The sequence below is a fragment of the Daktulosphaira vitifoliae genome, unplaced genomic scaffold (genome assembly GCF_025091365.1).
Source record: "Daktulosphaira vitifoliae isolate Bord-2020 unplaced genomic scaffold, ASM2509136v1 Scaffold_2, whole genome shotgun sequence".
NCBI classification, from domain to species: domain Eukaryota; kingdom Metazoa; phylum Arthropoda; class Insecta; order Hemiptera; family Phylloxeridae; genus Daktulosphaira; species Daktulosphaira vitifoliae.
The window spans coordinates 22178416-22202392 of record NW_026099573.1 but is presented as its reverse complement, the minus strand read 5'-3'; the positions used below and the strand labels follow the sequence as shown (position 1 = coordinate 22202392).

At 25.3% G+C, this 23977-nt stretch overlaps 1 protein-coding gene across 2 annotated transcripts; it reads right to left on the bottom strand.

Annotated features, from left to right (window-relative positions):
• Positions 1 to 5452: 5452 nt before the first annotated feature.
• LOC126899547 (contactin) lies at positions 5453 to 23374 on the bottom strand. Of its 2 annotated transcripts, XR_007702622.1 has the most exons (22): positions 22488 to 23374; positions 21504 to 21733; positions 20270 to 20509; positions 19569 to 19722; positions 18765 to 18942; positions 18303 to 18503; positions 17689 to 17791; positions 17434 to 17615; positions 16463 to 16753; positions 16256 to 16393; positions 15809 to 15949; positions 14066 to 14235; positions 12483 to 12621; positions 11773 to 11910; positions 11352 to 11587; positions 9599 to 9775; positions 9310 to 9495; positions 9068 to 9242; positions 8739 to 8872; positions 8457 to 8637; positions 8052 to 8128; positions 5453 to 5962 (listed from the first exon to the last, which is right to left on the bottom strand). XR_007702622.1 is itself a non-coding variant. In XM_050674557.1 (21 exons), the coding sequence occupies exons 1-21, from the start codon at positions 22680 to 22682 to the stop codon at positions 5865 to 5867; spliced, it is 3687 nt and encodes a 1228-aa protein (XP_050530514.1). In that variant the 5' UTR covers positions 22683 to 23374; the 3' UTR covers positions 5456 to 5864. The 2 variants fall into 2 exon arrangements, 1 of the variants encoding a protein (XP_050530514.1); XM_050674557.1 differs by lacking the exon at positions 8052 to 8128 and having other exon boundaries at positions 5456 to 5962.
• Positions 23375 to 23977: the final 603 nt, after the last annotated feature.

The window sequence follows — 23977 nt, the reverse complement described above, 5'->3', positions numbered from 1 at the left end:
AGATATTAGTGCGAGTAAAATAATTAGATAAATGGAGATAGGTTGAATAAATATGCCACGAATAATACTTGTCTTTTACTATAAGTATGACAAATATACAACTCTATGCAAGTTGACTATTCATCGAGTAAGACAACATAACTATGATGCGATCATCACAATTATGACTTAAGATAATACAATCATATCCAAACTGTGTACAACAATACACTAACAATAATATCCAGCTGTTGGAATTAATACTGATATTTTAAAACAATTGAGACGCATTTCCTAAGTGCCGCTTATGTTTATCATTAAGTACAACCAATCCATTTGGTCTGCTGCCGGTACACTGTTGAGGAGTATACACGTAGTTATTACATCTTCCACGGCCGTATCAGTATTTTTTTTATTTTTATGATACCCGTTCACGTTCATACATAGCTAATATGCTGGCGGTCGCGTGAGACTTCACTTGCGGTCGGCAAGAAATATTTTCTTTCTTTCACCGCGATAAATTATTTTTTACACGCGAAAAGCGACCCTCCTCTAGTGGGAGGCGATCTCCATACTGTATTATTGGGTGAACTAATACCTTTTTCTTAATTGTTCGGGGTATTGATGTCATGCAATACGCGTGTGGGGCAATGGAAATCAGCAGGTCGTCTCTGAGGTCCAGTGTTTCGCGGGGGCGTCAATCAGACCGTGTAAAATTGATTTCATGAACATTCGTGTAAAACTTCAATTATTAAAAAGATATTTGCCATAACTCGACCTCAGAGAATCGTCTATTTGTATCCATGCGATTTTTTATTTTTAAAAGCTGCTCCGAATATAACGAGAAAGTTCGCGGTTGACAAATACAAATGATCAAACTTGAGAGTTTTACATAAACACGAGAGGAAGTAAATCAGAGGGGGCCCGTGTGTTTCTCTCGCATGAGCACCCAAAGGGAGTGCCGCTTCTGGGAATCTCCGGCTATAGGTGCCGTAAAATAACCTTTTGCCCGTAGACCAGTCGTTTTGGTCTGATGAAATTTCTCAATTAAGTTAATAAACAAGGATCGAGGAGACCAACAAACACGGTTATAGTGCGATTAAAACACAATGCTGGTATACCTTTACACCGTTTTATTTCCCATTCATTCATTACATAGGTCGGATTGTGATCATTTTTGTTTTATCACCACATTCATTTTATAGTCCTATATGTCGCCGTTCACAAAAGTTTTATGGTTTTTGTTGTTGGATTTTTTTTTTTCAAACGGTTTTTTAACCCAGTTATTAAATTGCGTTTTTTCTGTTCCCTACAACTGTAATAAAATGACTTTAAAATATTTTCCTTTTGTTCTCGGTAACCCCATATTCAAGCTCAGTTTTATTCTTTGATTGGCATACACTGACAACTATGGTTATGTACATCATATATATATATATTTAAAAATACCACATTATTGTGTAATAAAGTTACCAAAAATTAAATAACTAAGCGTCGAACCGCCTTATAAATAAATATAAATGAATAATTTTTTTCGGATCGAGCCTATAAAATAAGGGGTCGTATATAGGCAACTTATATTACAAAGTATCTCACTTTTTCGTGTCGCGACGGTGGCAAATGAAATTGAAAAAATGGTACCAGGGGTTCAGGAAATGACGCAATATTTACTAGGTCTGGTTAGGTGGCCAACGTCAAAAGTTGGGAATGGCGACGTCCACCACCACAACTAATTTTGTTTGAGTGAACTAGTAAATCAAACGGAAATTGTACTAGGGGTACAGAAGATATTGTTGAATTTTTTTCAGTGTCAACCAACGATGACAAATGGACAACAATATGTGTCTGTGGCTTATGACTGAGAAAATTTAGTTAGACCATAAAAAAAAGGAATTCGTTCTCCAATCTAATTATAGACGTTAATCAATTTTATATTATTATTTACCTATTGAAACCAGAATAAAAATTATCTCTAGTGCATTAAAATCTCATTTTTTATTGAACAGCTTTTAAACATTCTCTCTTGATCAATTTGGAAATTTTTGGAAGTATATTAAAATTTAAGGGTTTGTTGCAAAAAAAAATAGGTAACTCCATATTTTATAATTTTAAGAATATCGTTAAAAATGTATTAAAATACAATCGCGATACTAATTTGATTTATTAAACTACTTAACAGTAAATAAATGTAGTTGATTTTTCTTAGAATTAAATTAAACAATTATTATTTTTTTGCTTTTGTTTTACAGCATAAGATCCCTAAATTCAAATTCCAATAGTGTGAAGCTACCACCTTTTCTGAAAAAACCCTTTTAATAACGTCTTTAAATCATTTAAAATTTTCTTTTTTTATTAATATACTGAGCAATATAACAATATACAAGATAGGAAAAATATAAAGGATAAATTGTTTAAAAATAAATTTACATGCTTAATGAACTTTTTTGTTATCACTATAAACAATGATAGTATTAAAGAAAGAATAATTTATGTTTTAATTGCAGTTTCGTCGTTATTTGCACAAAATTCATACTTAGTTGTGTGTTTATTGTTGTCGTTAACTCGATTGTTCCAAAAATGATGTCTCTGTTGGTTGTTTTCTACTTCAGCACGCAGCGGATCAAAGTAATTGATAATTTGAGATTGCGAATAAGATTCCCTTTTTTCTTTCCGATCAGATAAATCATCTAAGATTATACGGTCGTCTTTAACTATGGGTAACTTCGGGTAAATACTCCTTTCGTGATTGATTAGATCGTATTTAAGCAACATCCAATCGGCATCTTAAAAATGAATTTTCATCTGATGATAACAGTTTATAATCGACAAAAAAAGAAAATACTTTAAAAGGGCTAGTCGTTTGTGAATTACGATATATTAGTTTAGGCGTATTAAAAAGTTTTCTTTTCATATTCACGAGACCGACATTTACATCTCCGTGTAATATTTTGTTGTAATTTTAGGCCTCTAAAACATTAAGCTAGAAAAAGAAGTTTCCTCTCTCCGACTTATTTTCCGTATTCTTTTGAGTATAAGAACAATTAGTTATCGGCTACTATGAAATCACTTATCTTAACACGGGTATTGGCTTATAATGATTAATAGTCAAAAAATATTTGACTTTATTAAGTTATAAAATACATCTTGTAAACGGGTAAGCATAGAAATTAATTGACGAAAATATTCAAATATTTAATGTTTGATTATTTCTGTCATTTTAGGTATTTTACTTACTTTCATCGTCCATTTGACATCCTATGTACCCGTTTGAATATTTTGCCATCGTGCTGATAGAAGCGATAATTATAATTTTGTCAAACGTTATTGCGTTTGACATCACGCGTTTTATACAATTGCTGTAATATAAATAACAAAACCTTTCTAGATTTGAGAACGATTGTTAGTATTGTTAATATGAGTTGTGCATAGCAACTGAATTTCGAAAATTCACGTTGAAAGAATCAGTTTTTTTTAGTATGCGAATTCGATAGAATTCAACATTCTTTTCATAGTTGATACTTGACAGTGGTTATTGGTTAAATAATTAGAAATCGTAATAAACCATTAATTTTAGAATAATGTTAGCTTGTTGTATTTTGAAAATACATTGATATCAATAGAAGGGAATTCTGCATCAGACAGTCGACATCACTTTATTTGAGAATTTGTTTTTACGGTAGAAATTACTTAACGAAAAAGTGTGACAGATACGGTCTGATCATTTCTGCTACATTTACATGTTAATCAAATTTGTTTTTTTCTCCTTAAAAGTTTTCAACTGTGGAGTTATTTAGTCGCTGCAATAAGCTCTCTTTAATTCGTCTTCGGTTTGGATAGATGATTAATAATTTTACTGATCAGATGGCTTTAAACGGATTATTTTAGGTTGGGTAAATGTGCTATCGTCATTAAGTCGCTCGCCATGTACATTATAATATTTCCTACCCATAGTTTGATGGCAACAGGTTCTGAGTGACTGTGGCTAGTGGTCGTGTTTGAGTTATTTCTCGCGGTTACTCTTCCAGAGCAATTTTGGGCCGAAAAATATCGACAAGGTGGACCTTTTTGTAGTAGGAGTAAAGACTGCGACTAGAATAATAAGTAATAATAATAATTTCAACCGCATACAGAGTGTGAGTATCTAATAAAAGAACGGCCGCCGATTTGCCACCTGTAGACCTGCGGCGACGGTGTACTCATTACAAAAGGGTCCCGTCCGATTAATGGGTGAGCGCAAATGAAGCCGTTTTATAGGGTGGTGAAGGATTTTTGATGAAATGCAGTATCACAACTTCAATCAGATAAACATCTATGCCTTTAAGTTATACTTCTTTGAATAAATCAAATGTCATTTTAAAAGTCTGGTATAGCTTATCAACAAAATTAAATGAATTCTGGTGGTAAATAACAAAATGTTATTCGTCAATAGTAGTCAATCATCTTTTAAAAAAATTTTAGTACAATAGAACTTGAGTTATTCCATGTTGTAATTAAAATTTGATGCGAATGTATATTGCATCGATTATAGCAGCACTATTATTAGTAATGTTTCAAGAATCTTATATAATTTACTACGAATTATTACAGGTATGGCACACCCTGTACATTACATTCCGTCGTATGCTCTGGGCCCGTTGCCCTTCTTCACACGGATATTGAGGTAAGACAGGAATGCAGGGGGTCTGTTGGCGCCACCACTATCACCTGTATAACCCAAACATTGTCTTCGCATAACGCGACAGCAATACAACGACAAATGCAAAAATAAGTGCATAATAATCACGACAAAACTGACGACGACGTAGAACACGATATCCTTCCACTAAGCGCTATGCGAAATAAAAAATATCAAAATATATTATTATTTGAAGCACAGATGTAGGTAGAGATTAAAATAGAAAATTTAAAAACGTACTTAGAAGATCTAACGTTAGTTAGATAAACGTTATTATCTAGTATGTTATAGCTTAGCGAGCCTAATAATAAGTTTTGCGGTTCAAATGTATTCGGAAACTATATCCCTGAATTTGATCAGGGTAGTTTTGAAAAAGCATAATTTGTGAATGATTTAAAATTTTTATTTCAATACAGTTTTAAATGACAGAAATTTCTAACGGAATACTATTCTTATAACTTATTTTATGTTAGAAAATTAAACATTTCAGAATATATATGCAAACACATTTATAAATTACCATTTCTATAAAGGTTGTCCTTTTAATTGTGCAATTTTTCATGAAATCAACGCATTATCAAATAAAAACACAAAACAATTATTTGTTTATTATTTATTTGTCAAAATTATATATTTTTAAAAAATATTTCTAATAATAATTAAAAAAACACTTTGATACATTGTTTAAAAATTCTGAGAGTCAATAGTAATCTATTTATAAAACATGTATTGCTTGTACATAAAAATTACTGCAATATTAATAAAAAAAATTACCTTATTTTTAAGTATAAAATATCTTAATTTTAATGGACGGATTTGTTGACTAAAGATTATCATTACAAATCATAATAACTTAAATTCAGTCACTTAAATTAATAATTGAGAATTCTTGTTTTACTTAAATATATACGTATATATATATTTATATAATATACATATACATTATCTATATTATATATAATTTTTTTTGAGGGGATGTATTTTAGTAAACTATTACTAGTATTACTAGAGTTAAGAAATTTTAAATTATCACGAACTTTTTCAAAAACATTTTATATGAAAAATTGTTCATTTATAAGACTTAAAATCTAATATAGTCTAAAATACATAACACATATTACAAAAAATAATAATTTCAGCTATTTGAAATCGATAAACTTTATATGAGTATATGGTGCTAGTGTACATAAATGTGACAATCAATAAATGGTTATACAATACTAAACAATTTCAGTACCAATGATAATATGATTATGAAAATGACAGAGTTTCTAGTAGCTGAGTTAGGTGAATAAATTTTAGGATCTCCTAAAAAATCAAATAAATATATAGGTAATAATACTAAATAATTACTATAACTGTATAAAAAAAGACTTATAATTATTATAGGCAAAAAGTTTAACTCAGGGAAAACGTATAGAAATTAAAATGTTTAATACTGGAATTAACTTTCAACAATTGAGAAAATTCCATTGTTACATAAAAATCTAATATATTTTTTACTTTCATGAATACTATCTACATAGTTCTACATGAGCGCAAATAGAAGCAATGTAAATAGTTAGTTTTCTTAGACTGTACTAACATTTAACAATAAAATAATAAATGAATAAACACATCATAGTAAAATTAATACCTTCACAGCATCGCATGGAAGCTAAAAATGTTAATTTTTTTTTTTTATGAGAAAAATGAAAAATAAAATATTTATTACTTAAAGTATAGGTCATAATTAGTATAAAAAAAATTAACTAAAATAGTTTTTAGATTTAAGATTTTCAAGAATAATAGCATTTTTTCCTGTGATGTGTTTAACAAATAAATATTTTTGTGCAATAATGGGGAATCAAGATGGTTTTTTATCCTGAAAAAAAATTAGTTTTAATGGAATACACCATTTTTACAAAATACAGTTAATATGTTAAATTAGCAAACCATTACATGACAACAAACTAAGCTATAAAAAAATTGCAGCTCATAATATAAAAACATTGCAAACTTGGAACTATGGTTTATTTCAAAATAATTCTATACTTTTTTCATACCCCATATTAGTTGAAATAATAAAATAGTAAGTATCAATCATTTTTTATGCACTACTCTATAGAATGTTGTAATTTATTTTGTCATGTAAAAAATGATTTGATTTGTTTTATTACATTCTCTGTATTTACACTTGTTCAAAATCTAAAATTTTTTTAATATATGAGATAGTATAATATAAATGAAGTATTTTAAAAATTGGTAAGCAACAGTAAACATTAAATTTTTACATTCATTACTTACTTTAATTTAAATTATTATATTATAATAGTGAATAATTCATAAAATATTTTGAAATAACAAAATTACCACAAATAAAAACATAATAATTCAAGAGAATATCATAATTATTCAGTCAATTAAAAAAGTTATTTCAATTATTATCATGTAAAATTATTTTAATCAATACATGAATCATTTGATTTCATCATTCTACTTCTCTTAAAAAAAGTAACATTTACTATTATATCATATCAGTTAATAAAATTATGGCAGTATAATAAATTAAATTTTAGATCAAAACTATAACACTCATAAGATAACTTAAATATAATCAAAATTATTCTATTTATAGTTAATGAATCTGTGTTCATATATGTTATGTTATTGTAGCAACATTTACAATTCCAAACCGAAAAACAAGCAATATCATAATGTTATCTTTAGTTAAAAAATTCAATAATGAATATACAGAGCGATTGGTTTGTCATAAATCACTTAATTACTCACAAACAAATACAATATTGAAAAAAAATTTTTGTTTCATTAATTTCTTGATTTTTCAGCTATTAACTAGTTTTTAGAATTATTCCTAATACCTTATAGGGATGTTCAACTATATTTTTTTAAACTACATCATAAATATTTAACTAGCTTATTAAGTTCAAAATGATATAATTATGAAAATAACTTTTGGACCAATATTTCGGAAATTATTAACATTTTATAGTATCAACTGGTAATGGGACTCGGGTGTGGTTTTATTTTTATCAATAGTACTATTCTCCTGAGTAGGTATAAATATAATTATAAGTTCTAAAGTACTAGTCTAAAAATTGTTATTGACCAGTCATTTTTATGATTAAATTATTTTCAATTTTTTAAGCTAGTTAAATATGTATAATGCCATTTTAAAAAGTAATTAATACCTGATAATATATGATATCATAATTATGTTTCTAAAATTTTTTTTTTTTTGAATAATATATTTATTTTACTAGTAATCAATTGATTTATGATAAACCGACACAAATAAAAATATGAACCAAAAATAGAAAACTATTGACCAAATATTATCTCTAAAAAGCAAACTTTATATGATAATGAATAAAAAAACAGTCAAACCTCTACTTACATCAAATTTATTGGTATTGATTGAATAGTTTATTTTAGTAAACATAAAGCAATATTAAAATTACTTATTATAACTTCCTGTAATAATAATAATTTATGTATCATTGTCCATAAATACTAAGATGTTTAAATTAGTGATTTTGAAATAACAATTAAAACTAGTGAGATTAAAATTAACAGAGTATAATTATTTATGAGTATTTTCAGTTGAAGAAACTAAAATATAATTTAATAAATGATTGTTAATCATACTGTTATAGTAAATGGTATTTATTTTAATATTTTAAATATATTTTGGACTTAGTAAATAAAAAAAATAACATTTCTCTTGCCCTATTTAGTTTTTCTTAAGTATTACTTGTCTATAAACATGGTCACAAAAATATATAGTTTTATTATTACATACCCATTTGGAATGTATGTGCTGGCGATGACATACGTCCATCTCCACCATTAGAATATGCTAAAACACGAAGTTTATATATCTTTCCAGGAGTCAGCTTTGAAATATATGTATCTAGTATATTGCCAACAATAATTGTATCATTGGCTGTACTCATATCCTGATCAGATTCCCAGATTCGTACCTGCAATAAACCAAACGGTTAAACTAGGTTAGTAGGAAAAGTATCTTTTCATTAAAAAGTATTAAATATCTAGACTACACAATTATTAATTCATCACCAACCTTATATCCTTTGATTGGTTCCTCTTCAAGAGTTGGAGCAACATAACGCCATTTAACTCGTATAGTATCTGGATTTTCACCTATAACACTTACAGCTGAAGGTGGTTTTTGAGGTGCTTTTTTATATGTACGCTCTGAAACCCACAAATTTGTTATTATTTATAAGCAAAAATGAAATTGTAGGATAAAAATAGCTAACAGGTAAAATGTATTGTCAATGATCTTCACAGTTGAGATCATTAATTGTAATTAAAAAAAAAAATAAATTAGAATATACAATAAGTTGAATAAAAATATTGTTAAAAAAACTAAACAACAAATTTTCTCACCTATAAATCTTTCACTTTCTGGTCCTTCACCCGCAGAATTGTAGGCCATTACTTTAACATAATATTGAGTATCTGGTTGAAGACCAACAATAAGTGCCCAAGGTCTAGTGGTCCTGCTTAAATAATACACAGCATCTTCTTCCTTATCAAGAGAATTTTTTTTCCAATATTTCAACTAAAAAAAAAAAACAAAAACAAATTTAGTCATACATTTTACATTAATTCATATAATAAATACATACCCTGTATCCAATAAGTTTTCCACGTAGAAGTTCTCTTGTAGGATCTATTGGTAACCAGGTAACATTGATTGCTGTTGAATTATAAGATATAGCAGATATTTGTTGAGGAGATGCTTGTGGCATATCTTCAGCACTGTATATTACTATGGGTTCAGATATGGGTCCAGCACCAATTGAATTAAATGCCTAAAATATAAGTCAAATAATAATTAATGAAGTAAATATTATATTTAAGAAATATGGTGTATTTTTTAATAATAATATTATAAATTATGAACAAGATATTTACTTGAACTTTAACTTCATAACGTGTATAATAAAACTCTGGTTTCACATGCATTACAGCAATTCCAATATTACCACTATTTTGCAATGTTTCATGCTGAAATTCGCTGTCATGATCTAAACGTCTCCAGAATACTTTGTAGTAGATTCCTGGACCATTTTGATCTTGAGGAGGTAATGGCTTTAAAATAAATTAAAAATTATATATATATATAAATAGAAATTTGGTACAGATTTTACTGACAACACTTATAACTTTTGATAATACTATCATTTTTTTGACATTAAAAAAAAAATGAATGCTATAAAGACTATTTTTCTCTAATATATAAAAAATAAATGAAGAGTGAATGTGTCAAACGTTCTATGTGCCAAAAACATATTTGTTCAGAAAACACAAAAAACGATGGTAACATGCCAATGCCTCACATAACGAACACCATCTATGAATGCAAGTAAAAACAAGTACAAGTGTACAAGTAAAAAATTTAATTGACATTTGAAACACATACAAAATTGTGGCCTTTGGCACATAGAACATAAATCAGAAATAAAACAATTTTTCACAATTTTTGGCACATAGAACGTTTGACACATTCACTCTTCAAATAGAACTTTTTATTTTTTTCATTAAAAATATTTATTTTTTACCTATTTTTGTAAAAAATAATTTTGGTTGGTCTATAACAATTTTAGAACAAATACTATTCGAGTTACATAATAGTTTTTTTTTATACATAGAGAGGGTATGTAGCATGGGTGGGTACAGCCTGTACTGATAAACGTATACCCCATCCATATTCCACTCTAATGGTTAGTTTGAAATTATATATATATTTTAACTTAAGACGGCAATAATTATATAAAAAAAAAAAATGTCAACAAAATGATAAATGTATCAAAAGTTTTAAGCACTGTCAGTTAGATATTTTTGGTGTAGGATCAGAGCAATGTACTACCTAAATTTTTTTTTACCTTTTTAAACTAAATTATTTCTATAGAATTGATTGTTATAACTCTTAGAGTTGTAAATTATAAATTCAATTAAAGTATTTCTAAAGTTACATGGTTTTAAAACAAAATTCAACAAAAATATTTGGATAAACTTGTTTAAAAAAAATAAAACTTTTTTTTTTATTGATAAGTTCCTCTGACCTGTATTTATCATTGATGATATAAACACTCTACACATAAAAAAAATAATATCAAAATAAAAATAATTAATTCTTGTTATTTTTAATTAATATTTAAAACACTGGACATCAAAATTTAATAAACTAGCTAATTTTTCAATGAAGTAAAAATAATATTAATTATTATTATTTTTTGTTTCTTTTAGATGCATTTTTATTTTTATTTGTCAATCATGAAGTATTTTTTGTGTTCATCCCTTATATCTTATTATAAGTTTCCATAAACTTATTGAAATTCAACAAACTTAAATTATTTAAGTTTCTAATAAATTAACTAGTTAATTATACATGTTTACACTTGAAAAAATAAAGTATAAGATATTAGCAATGAACATACATAAAAATACTCCACGATTGATAATTTAAGAAAATCATGGAACTAAGAGAAATCAATAAAAAAATTATCAATATTATTTTTAATTTATTGAAAAATCTGCTGGTTCAATAAATTCTGATGATTTTGTATAAAGAGTGTTCAAAAAGTAAAGAAATAGGTCAATTTTTACAAATAATAAGAACAATAGAAATCCGTTTTCTGAACACCCTATATAAAATAGAACATACTTTCCACATAATAGTCAAATCTCCTATTTTTCCTCCACCACCAGTAATATTTAATGGCGCCTTATATGGATGATCTGGTGGAGTATTAACTTGAGGCGATGGTAATGAATATTTTCCAAATCCAATATCATTACCTGCTATCATTCTGATTTCATATTTTGACCAAGGCATGAGAACGTTTTCTAAGTATGCTTCTTTACGACCATTGTATCTATCAATTTCTTTGGTGATAATATCTAAAATAGTAAAACATTTATTACTATTTTATATACAAATAAAAAAACAGTATTTAAATATTATCTTGATTAATATTACTATACAATGTTAATATAAAAGTATTTATATTTAAATTTGTATTATTTTAATTAAAAAATAAATATTAAAATATATAATTTTGAATAAAAAAATATTGATTCATTACCTGTAGCAATTGTATACCAAGTACTATTCCAATTAGTTCTGCCACTAACAATATACCTAGAAATTTGACGACCATTTGCCGAGCCATCAGTCCATTGAAGCTTAGCAGATGTCTTCATAACTTCAACTCGTACTTCACCTAATACATAATATTACATTTATTATATTATAATATATAAAATAAAGTATTTGCCAAGAGGGGAAAATAGGATCTAAATCCCCAGAAAAAATATATTACTATATGTAAAATATACAATTTTATTTTAATTGGAAGAGATTGTAATATAATTTTTTTTGTATAAACTTTAACTACATCAAAAATTTCTGAATATGACACAAAAACTATAGAAATGTAAAAAATGTCTTAAAGTAATGCAAAAAAAAAAAAATTTGTTATTCGTTTTCAATAATTGAAAAATTAAAATCAAACTGAAAGTTATACTACATTTTTCAATTATTCCATTTGGTTTTATTTAAGTTATAATAACTTTATCAACTTTAATTTTAATAGAAAAATTAACAAAATAAGTTAATTTAATTAAGTCTAAAACAATATTGGAGAGAAATCAGTTTACTACATGTAGTAGATAAATATACATAAATAAATACAATAGTATCATAATTTCTGTTAATGCATTTTTTTTTAATAAAAAACCAAAAAATATAAGAAATTCATAAAGCAAACATTTAATGTGTGTAAACAAATTTTACCAGGAGGTCCAGGTGGTCCATCAACATATAAAGTAGTCATTGAAGATATCTCACCAACTACACTATGCACAATACATCTGTATTCACCAGCATCTTCTAATGTTATATTGTGAATAAAAAGTTCACCGCCATTAATAGTCTAAAAAATGTATAATTCTGTACAATTTTTATCTTAGACTTAAATTTTTAACTCTTTAAATCACTTTTAACTCTTTATATAAAATTATATATCTAATGTTTACAATAATTGTATAGTATATATTTCACTAATTGCAACAGCCCAAATGTTTTATAGTTTTTAATTATATAAGACATTTTTTTACTAAGAAATTAAATTATTAATTTGATAGAATACAAGAAGGTATACAGCATAGAATAATGAAATAAATCATATTACATGAGCGTAATGAAACAACATTACATTTTCTATTGAGCTATACTGTGCCCCAGTAAAGAAGATATCTAATAAAACTAAATGATTTATGATGAAAAATAAAATTACACAGAAAGAAAGCAGTATGTGCTCAAATATCAATTTTTTATATTACTTTGAATAAATTATTTACAATTTGTTAATTTTAAATTTATCTTTGACATTCATATGTGATTATTTAGTTAATAAATCTACTAAGAGGCTGGTCAACAATATTTCCTATCAAAAACTTAAAATATGACAATTTAGTCATATCCACATTAACAATTCTACGTAACTAAAAAAAACAAAATGTATATTGAATTATACTAAGCAAAATAATTGTATGTACTAATTTTGTTACAGTACAAGTCTTAAATGGCTTTTTCTTAAGTATTAAATCTAATTCTACGAAATAAGTATTAACCAAATTGTTAATAACTCATCCTAATTTTTCAATTTTTTTATATATGTTTCTCTTTACTAGGATGGCAATATACAGGTGATCAACAAAAAAGTTTTGACATCTTTAATAACTTTTGATCCAGTAAATATTTTGCGATACATTTTTTAAAATAATTTTTACAGTTTTGTACTACACTAAAAACATATTTTTATTATATGTTTCAAATATTTTTTCAACATTTTAAAATAGTTATTTTTTATTTCTTCTTACAAAACATTTTGATGGTTACGACAACTTTAGAATAAGTACTTATTGAGTTATAAGCATTTTAATATCTTAATATGGGTGGGTACCCCACCCGTACTTTATACTCCATCAACTAGTACAACTTGTACTAGTGTATATTTATAATGCATACTTCCCCAATGTTACATATTTGTTCTATGTATTAAAATGATTGTTACTTAATAAGTACTAGTCCTAAAGCTATAATCAACTCATACATTTTTTTAAAAGGAAACAGCTATAAAGTTAATGTTAAAATTTGAAGAAATATAAAACTAAAAAAATTTAATAAATTTTTTTATTATTATTAGAGACAAATATTAATAATCAATATGCTATTAACATAGTTCAAAAAATTAACACAAAATATTTGTTCGATCAAAAGTTATTAATAATGTAAAAAACTCATTGGACACTCTGTATAGATGACTCAAATTATATAATATTAATTATAATAATTCATAAAAACTTTAAACTTACAATGTGGTTAATGATTTCAGGATTGGAATTCAACAAAGGCATACCATTATGACTCCAAACATAAGCTAAATCAAGAAGTTCATCTGAAGAGGCTTGACAACGTAATAACAAATCATTTTGTATAATGGTACGCATTTGAGGACTCAGCTGTTCAACAAAAACAGGACCTCCTAATTACAGAAGTATATAATTAGATTAGGTACTAAATATATCAATTATTAAAAATAACGATTGACTTTTTTTTTTTTCGTCTAATTAGAATAATTGAAGTCTATAACTGTTTAACATTCTTATAACATATTTTTTAAATATTTCTTATTAAAAGTTTTAATTTTGAATTTTTAGGCTTCAAAATATAAATATACAGTACTTGTTTATTTTTTTTTATGGAATTTAATTTCAAAATTTGTATTAAAATTAATTCTATTAGTGTAATACATTAAATTTGATTACAAAAGTTAATTTTAAAATTTTTATATTTGAAATATTTTTTTTAAACAATAATTTGAAAAACATTACAGTGGGCCTTTAGGGAATAAAAATGAAAAAGCCTTCCCAAATATATAGAAATTTTATCTTAATTTTAAATAATACCCTCGCAAATGAAACTTAACATAGTAAAAATAATAAATTATTATAATCCAAATAATTGGCGAAACCAGTAGGGTAACAAAGACCATAATGTCTTGTTGACCGTAATGTTTGTTTTCAAAATGAATTGATGGGTAAAAAAAAAAAGTCCAAAATATGGGTTTGTTGATATTTTTTCAACTATGACTTTAAGAAATCCTGACTATGATACTGACTCAAGTCAACTACATATTTAAATCCCCAACTTTTATATTAATACTCACTTTTGTTAATTTTTCAGGAAAGATGAAAAACTATCTATAACATGGTATATTTTCTGTAGTAATTAAAAAAATATATAAATATAGATTCATCTCTTTTCAGGCTTTTAGCGATTTATTTAATGTAGTAGGTGAGCAAAAGGTAGTTTTATAAAAATGAAAAAAAATTACACATTGACTTTTTTCATACTTTTGTAACTTTTAAATAATAAAGTGGAAATTAAAAGCACAACATGTATCTAAATACTTTATCAATTAATAACTCATAAAATTGAAAATAATATGTTTAATGAATTTTTTAATAATTAAAGTAGTTACACTTTTTATTATTTTCATGCTAATTTTTTTTTCTTATCATAATACATAATTATTTTTTTTTTTATAAAATATCACTTGTATTTTATTGTTTTGTATAATAAAATATTATACAATTCACATCACTAATTATGTTCAATTTTTTTGGTTTAAATCATTTTGGCAGAATATGTTTTACAAAAAAATTTTAATTATATTTTTGAAATAAATGAATATTTTTGACCTAAAATTTTCATATCACTCATGACCATTATGTAAATATTAATACAAGAAATTATTCAATTAATTAAATCATTTTATGTGAATTTTGTTTGTATCATTTTAAGATGAAACTTGATTTAGAATGTTTGGTGTATAACTGGACATAAAAATAAGAATATGCTATATGCAGTTCAAAAATTAATTCATAGCATGTTATTTCTACCCAGTGTTTTACTAAAACATAAAATACTTTCATGTATTAATCATATTATATTAGTTTTGTTATAAAATGACCAATTTCTAGTTGGTAACTTTTCATATTTAATATAAATGACTTAAATTATTTTTAAAATAACAAGCAAAAATAATTTCTTACTCATAACAATAAGCCTCCCTTGACTTTCTTCAGTTCCATAAATATTTTGAGCAATGCATATATAGATCCCTTCATCATCTCTTCCAACTGGATTAATGATTAAATTACCATTTTCTAAGATACGACGTCTCCCTCCAGATCCTAAGAAAAATTAAAATATACATAAACTTTTAAATACTTGATAAACAATGTAGTATAAAAAGTTTTGGTATACAATAAATTTTACATAATAAATTCTATTCTAAATAATATATTATAATAATATAATAGATAGTCAAGAAAGTTTTTTTTAAGTCTGATTGTTATTTTTAAAAATAACACTAAAAAAAAAAAATTATATTACTTAAATATATGAAAATATATGCTTGGAATTTATTTTTTAGCCTGATATAAAATATCTATTATGCAAACAAGTTTTTAGTTTTATAAATATCCAAATAAACTTACCTATTACATATCCATCTTTTCGCCAAGTAAATTTTGGTTTAGGTGCTGCTTCTGGATTACATTCAATAGTAACATTTTTACCTTCAGCACCATAAATTTCTGGTTCGAGAGGTTTCTTTTTAAATGAAGGACGCAATGCTAATATTTATAAATATAGTTAATTAAAATTTACTTAAACTTAAAACTCTTACTGTTTTAAATACTAACACAAAACTCTCAATTGAGCTGATGAATAGCTCGCCTTGTATGTATTACGAGCTTGGCATTGATACATTCCAGAATCTCGTTCAGCATCTAAATACCTGATGTTTAATACATTGTCTTGAACTGAGTATCGTTTCTGATCATCAGGCTGTAATTTGTCAATTTCTAGGGGCTCACCATTTTTAAACCATTTGTATGTGACATCTGGTACACCAAATGCTTCACAAGTCCAAGTCAAATCAGCTTGATTATCCATATGTTTATCTTCAAGAGGTATAGTGAAATTTGGTTCAGCTGAAAGAGATAATATAAACAGCAATAAGTAAATAAGTAATCAATTTACTTATTAACTTAACATTAGCAGTTTATTTCAGTTATTAGTTAATTATAAATTATTAATCTATAGCATGTTTCCTATTATTTATACAATATAATTTATTAAGTATACTTTTACAAAAAAGTATTAAGTAAAATATTTTTTATTGAAATTAGTTGTGACAAATATCAAATTTATTATGAAAAATTACATTTTGTAGAGTAATTTTGAGAATTTACTTTTAAAAATTATAAATGAACTAATTATTATTTTTATTTTATCAGATTAAATAAATTTAGATAATATATAAGAGAATAAGAAATGAGACATCAGTATCTAAAAACCAGCTATTTTTCTATTTTAAATAACTAGTAATTATTTTTACAGAAAGATATCGCATTTACTACTTCAATATAGTCAGTATTTTTTTAAACAATTTAGCATAGTTTATAAAATAAATGAATCGTCCAGTTACGCAAATAAACAAAAAAAATTGTTTTTTTTCTTATCTGGTTGTAAGCTAATTTGCCCAGAAAAAGCATCATTACCAAAAGAATTTTTTGGACATATTTCCTTTTGTAATTGGACAACTCAAATAAATTACTTTAATTGGTGATAAAATAGTTAGTTTGTAGGACATTTAAAGCTATTGTCATACCTTGAACAGAGAGCAATACACTTTTTTCCTTACTATCCCGATCATTGAAAACATGACAATTATACTCGCCCTGGTCTTCAACTTGAACTCGTGGTATGATTAAAACTCGATTGAAGCTGGTTAAATATGAGCCCCTTGGTAAAGGACTACCTTTTCTTGTCCAGTTGTATGACGGGACAGGACTGTAATTAAGATACAAAATAATTAAGACAAATTTCAGTGGAAACTATTAAAAAAACAATTTAAAAAACTTACTATGCAAAAGCTACACATTCTAATCTAACTTCTTGACCAGCTACAGGAGCCTCTGGAAAAGCTTTGGGAAAGTTGTTTGGTAGGATGAGTTGTTGATAATCAGCTGTGTAATGAGAGAACAATAAAAAAATTTATTTTACTTTCAGTCAAGATTAATATGTTTGAATATATATTTTTTTTCAGGCTTTTGCAGTCCATTAAAGGCCATAGTGGCTTCCTTCAAAGATGATATTTCTAAACCATGAATACTTAGGGAAGGGTGACTAGTTTGTTTCTAAGGACAAAGAGGGAAAGAGAGATTGCGAATCTTATTACTGAAATTGATCATTCACTCAGCAAATAGAGCAGCCCATGACTAAATCATCAGTCTGGGCAATGCGCATTACACATTCGACCATATTGTTCCACTAAGTTTAAATAGGTTATAATGAAACATATATCTGATTTCATAAATTAAAGTAATACATTTTTGGTTATATTTCATTTTATCAATTAAAAAAATCAATGATATCAAAAAATGACATCAACAAATATTTTGTTTTTTACCTTTCAACAATAATTATTAAGCTTTCAATATGTTTTTATTCATGCAACAATAATAAAATAAAACTTACAATGCATGACTACATGTAGTGGAAACAATGGTCCATTTTTACCGGTATTCGATACTTTGCTCTGGACATTACAACTATAATTACCAGCATCAATTTCTTCCAAAGCCGAAAAGTACAAATATCCATCATAAGATACAAAAACTCTTCTATCTTCTTGGACCAAATTTGGGAAAGATTCTCTCACCCAATAGTATCTTACATCTATAAATACAAAAAATAATATAAGTAAAATAGTATATGAGGTAACTATAATAATACATTTTATCATATACAATGACAAAAAAAATTACTTAAAATTACATATTTATTTATAATTCTTATTCATAATGAAATATGAGTGAGAATGAAATAATGACCTGTAATATAAAATCTATTTATCAGGCCTTCTTTTGCAATACTAATTTCATAATTATAATTATAACTAGGAAACACTACATTTAATATTGAAAATTTAGTTCTCACCAGGAAAAAATTGCGGAGGATCACAGAAAATTGTTTTTCCCCAATTCATATTACCTCGTTCTAAAGGTCTCAGTAAGTTAAATTCACCAATAAATCCAAATGATAATTGAATACTCTCTGAAATTATAGAACCATACATATTTGTTGCTTTGCAATGATAACGACCTCGATCTTCATCCTATAAAAAAAAAACTTTTTGATGAGAAAATAAAATAATAGATAAACTACATAAATCTAAATTGATGTCTTTTATTTTTGTACAATTTGCAACGTTAAGTGCAGTATTAAAGAAGTACACATTAAAAAAAATGTTAAATTCAAATCTTTTGAAACAAAGCTACAAATTATATGTATGTAAAACACAAAATTTAACTAAAAAAATTCCTTTTATTTTATTTAGTGTAATGAATTGTTTTAACATAATAAAATATAAATCAACGTAAATTAAACAATTCCTTAATTATACTAATTTAAAAAATGTAGTTATCATTTCTTTAAATAAAACAAATAAATAATTGTATTCTATTAATATTTTGCACAGGCCTATATTGGTACAGAAAAATGAAAAATTTAAGTTGAAACTCTATTTTTGCTATTTTTAGACAATATATCTATCTAAAAACATTTTTAAATATATGAAATTTAGGTTTAATAAATTCAGTTTTATTTCAATATATACATTAAAAAATATTTTAATAATTGAAAAAATAGACTCAATTACACTTTATATGATACTTAATACTTTATTATTTAAAATATTAAGTTTTTCTTTGTTGGTAAGTAATATAGTGTTTATTTACAAACCCTTTTTGGAGAATAAATAATTAATGTTCCTCCACTCAATGTAAATCTGTTGTTGCTTAAGGGGTCAATTTTTATTGATTGCAATTGATCTTGATTATCATATTCTTCTTTAAACCACTCATATGTTGGAGTAGGATATCCACCAGCAATACACCTATTATTTTTCAAATATAATTTAAATATTGCTAAAGATGCATAATCTCATCTTAATTTAAAAATGTATAATAAATTAAAAAATAATGTAAAATTTTTAATTTAAAATTATTAAATAAAAAAAATATTTTAGCTGTATTAATTAATTGGTAACTACTAATTTTAAATAGAGATTTTCCCGGTTATAAAAGTATGTACAAAACAAATACCGAGTAAAATACATATAAAAAAAAATGCTTATAAACTCAGTATCAAGTAATAGCTGAGTATAGGCTTAAAACTGAGTAACAAGTAAAGCTCTAGTCTTAAATGAGGGTCGATTATCAGGATTTAACTTAAATGCTAAGTACCCGGAATATTTTTAGTTTTGAATCACATCATCTTCAGTTACAAATATGATAAAAAAAAAACGGTAACTTAATATAATTAAGTTAAAAAGTTTTATTGTAACTTAACTTGATTGAATTTAGTAATTTTTTATTTTAAATTATAATTTTTTATAAATAAAAAGTTTCCTTAGTTTTTATACTAACAAAATATACACTTACGTCAATGTGACATCATTAGTAATTCCTTTTCTGGTGCCATCAAAAACAACATCAACGGGTTGTTTGATAAAGTATGGTCCACGAGGTACTTTTAAAGGATCTTCTATATTGAACCCATACTGGTAGGACCGTTTATCTACAACCATGTGCTGTTTGGTAATAGGAACTTCACATATGTAATTTAAGTATCGATCACCTGGTACTTTTTGAAATCCCCATTTCTGTAACTGGTTGGAGTAACTGAAATATTATTAAACTACTTTAACAAAATAATTCATATACCTAATTTTAAAAAAAAAATTGTATAGTATTACTATTAGTATATAGTATTACAATAACCTATAACAACTTTATTTAAAAAACATATATAGAGCAACTAATTAAAGTTTGCTAATATAGAAGTAGGATGATTTATCTAATTATTAATAAAATCGAGTTATTCTAAATTCTATAATTATTTCAATATTTTAGTAAATAACAATTAATTCAGAGGATTATGTTTGAATTATTGTGTAAATTATTTTTGTGCTTGAAAATAATTTTTTTGTAAAACATACTAAATAAAAGCCATATTTTTAAATATTGAGCTTTGTTTTTCTTTAATAATGATTATTTGATTGAATTCAATTCAAATAAATGTAACTTTTAAAAGTTGTAATTATTTATAATTTATTTTTAATATTGTTTTTTTTTATTACAATATTTTTATATTTAGTTAATAAATAGTGAATTATTATTATTATTTATTTGAAAATATGAATTTGATATAATTAAATTAATAAAATAATTTTTTTTTTAAATATTCTTTCTAAGTTCAATTATATATGTACCTAAAAATAATATTTTGAATAATAATAATTTGAAAAATAAAATGTATAAGGTCACATTTAAGAGGTAAGAGAAAATGAATTGTATTAAGTTAAATCATTTCAAAAATTTTATATGAAAAAGAGTAATATAATGTTTTATTATATTTTAATAATTACTTTTTAAGAAATTATATTTGTTTACAAACAAATTATAAATTAATAAAAACATTTTACCTAATTATTTCATATTTAATTTTCATAAGTAGAATTTCTAAGATTTGAAAAAAGACTGTATGGGCTTAGAACCAAAAAGTTATGAGAAAACTGATTTGAGAAAAAACTGTTTATTGTTTATTGAATTCAATGCTTTATAACTCATCAAAATTTTCCTATTCTATTACAGTTAGCCGATTTTTAAAACTCACGTGTATGCAATGTAATCCCTATTCAATGTTGTATCTTGTTCAGGTAATAGAGCATTTTCTATGTCTATTAAAGGAATTGTGTTTTCTGCATCATTAATCCAAACACCAGGACTTGATTGTCTACCACTAACATACCACTGTCTGTGCTGTGGATCTAGATGCAATAATTGATTGATGAGGAATCCATGTTCATCTAAATTGTTAACACTAGCTAAATCAGCTCCAAACGCCTAGAAATTTAGAAAATTATTATTATATATATATTTAAAATGAACAATTCAGTTTAAAAAAAAAAGATAACTGGAATTTTCGACTAAAAAAAATTTTTAATTATTTATAATATTGTTCTTAGAGAAATTATGTTCAATAAATAAGCTAATAATAGCTTCTACTATTAAATATTATATTTTTATCATGGTTGGCACATATAATATAATACAGTATAAATGATTTATAATGTATACGCATAAAACGAGTATAATGTTATAAATTTTAAATGTATAACAAACAATAGATTTTTTATTATCAAAAAAGTTTATCTACTGATACAGATGGAACAAAAATTGCTATACATAGTTCTTTATATTCTATGTATTTTTTGACATTGCATACTTATCTAAATTTAGTTTTCTCTATCACATCAATTTTTTTTTTGTATTTTGTATTTTTACTCAGAAACTCTTGACATATATATATATATATATTGCAATTCTCGATTTTTACATAAAAACAATTAAATTATTTAAATAATGAAGGATTAATGATTTTTTAGCTTCAATGCAAATTGAAATATTTGTGAAAGTTTATTTTGAATAATTGTTCATATTGATAAAAAGGAAAATTATTGACTATAAAATTGAAAACTTGTTTCTACATTCAATGATTAATAAATTAATAATTAATGGATTATTATCATTAAAAAATTATAAAACTCGATAAAATTGTACGATTGATTATAAAGTTAAATTTCATAAATACACTTACTTGGCAATTACGATGAGCTTCTGGTCTTTGTCTAATAGGTGACTTAACAAATTTGTAACACGATTGTGCATATTTAACCCAAAAATCAGGACAACGCCACTCGGTTTCGATTTCATTAAGTTGAGCGAGACAAAGAGTTGGTGTTATACAAGCCACAATTAATAGGGTGAACATTTTTTGTTTAAAATACCACATAACTTTTACACGATGAATACGTTTATCGGTTAATAATACATCGATTTACTATATGGCATTATAGATCACTTTATATTAGATTAAAAAATATTTTTAAACATTCTTTTTCCTGTTATTAAAAGTAACACCTTTATTACTGAAAAATGTTAGAGATAAACTAGAAAAAATTACGAAATCGATTAACTTAATAATAACAACTTAGGGAAAATATAGATTCTTTACTCAGCCGGAATTTAATTAAAAACTTAGTAAAAATAGTAATTTAAAATAAAAACATAAAATTATTACTTTAAAATGATAAATAACGATCGAACATAAAAATTGTTTGTCTGTCTTATCAGAATTCACGGTTAATAGCGAACACGCCCGAGTAAAATATGAGCAACAAGAGAGTGGGGACATATTTTTATGTTTTTATTTTATTATGTATGGTTTACCACAAATAATAAAAGCCGACAAATTTTATTTGTCTGAATAGTTTAAGAAAAGTAATAAAATTTAAATTATATTAATTTTTTCTTTTGAAAGCTCATAACTTTTATGTATAGTTTTCTTTTCATATTGGAATTAATAAGTATATGTGATACTTCTAATTTGACACGGTACCTTGTTTCCCTTGGACACACATAACTTTATCAACCTATAGTGTTGTCGGAAGTGTGCGAGATCTGAATCATAATTGCACGATGGACTGGTGGTTGGTTCATTTCTACTACGCCTTAAGTCGCGGATTCTTATCTGTAGATATGACACGGCCGCCGGAATTAAAGGTCACTCATCAAAAATGCATGGGAAATCATGTGAAAAAAAAGAGGCACGGTAGTGAACGACCTCTAAATTAAAAAAAAAAAATGCTTTTTTTGTATAAAAGTAAATTGCCTTTTTGTGTGTTTAGTATTCTCTACATTAATTTTTTTCAGTAAATATGCGTAAGGCCCCCATACACGAAACGATCGGTCTGTCGATTAGTTGAAATTAAAATTGATCAACAAATCTACAATTTGTTGTATGGGGGCCATTATTCTTAAACCCACAGGATCCATATTTTTTCTAGTGTGATTTATTAAAAATTCTACCACTCATATTTTTATTATTTTATTTTTTCTTTAAATTGTATAAATTTAAATTTCATTTATTTTTAATAATTAACTATTTATATAAGGATATATCCTTAAAAATAATTTGTTTTTACAATAAACTTGATGTTTACTAGGGTTTATAAAATAAAATTTATATGAAAAAATCATTATTTAACGAAATAAATAGGGGTAGTATTCATAATAAATCACAATATA

Coding starts and splice junctions, on each gene's coding strand:
- LOC126899547 (XM_050674557.1), bottom strand. CDS start 22,682: ATGTGGTATTTTAAACAAAAAATGTTCACCCTATTAATTGTGGCTTGT. Junction 14,236..15,808: donor AGGGAGGCTTATTGTTATGA/GTAAGAAATTAT, acceptor TTCTGTAATTAG/GAGGTCCTGTTTTTGTTGAA. Junction 8,873..9,067: donor AGAAAGTGAAAGATTTATAG/GTGAGAAAATTT, acceptor TGTGGGTTTCAG/AGCGTACATATAAAAAAGCA.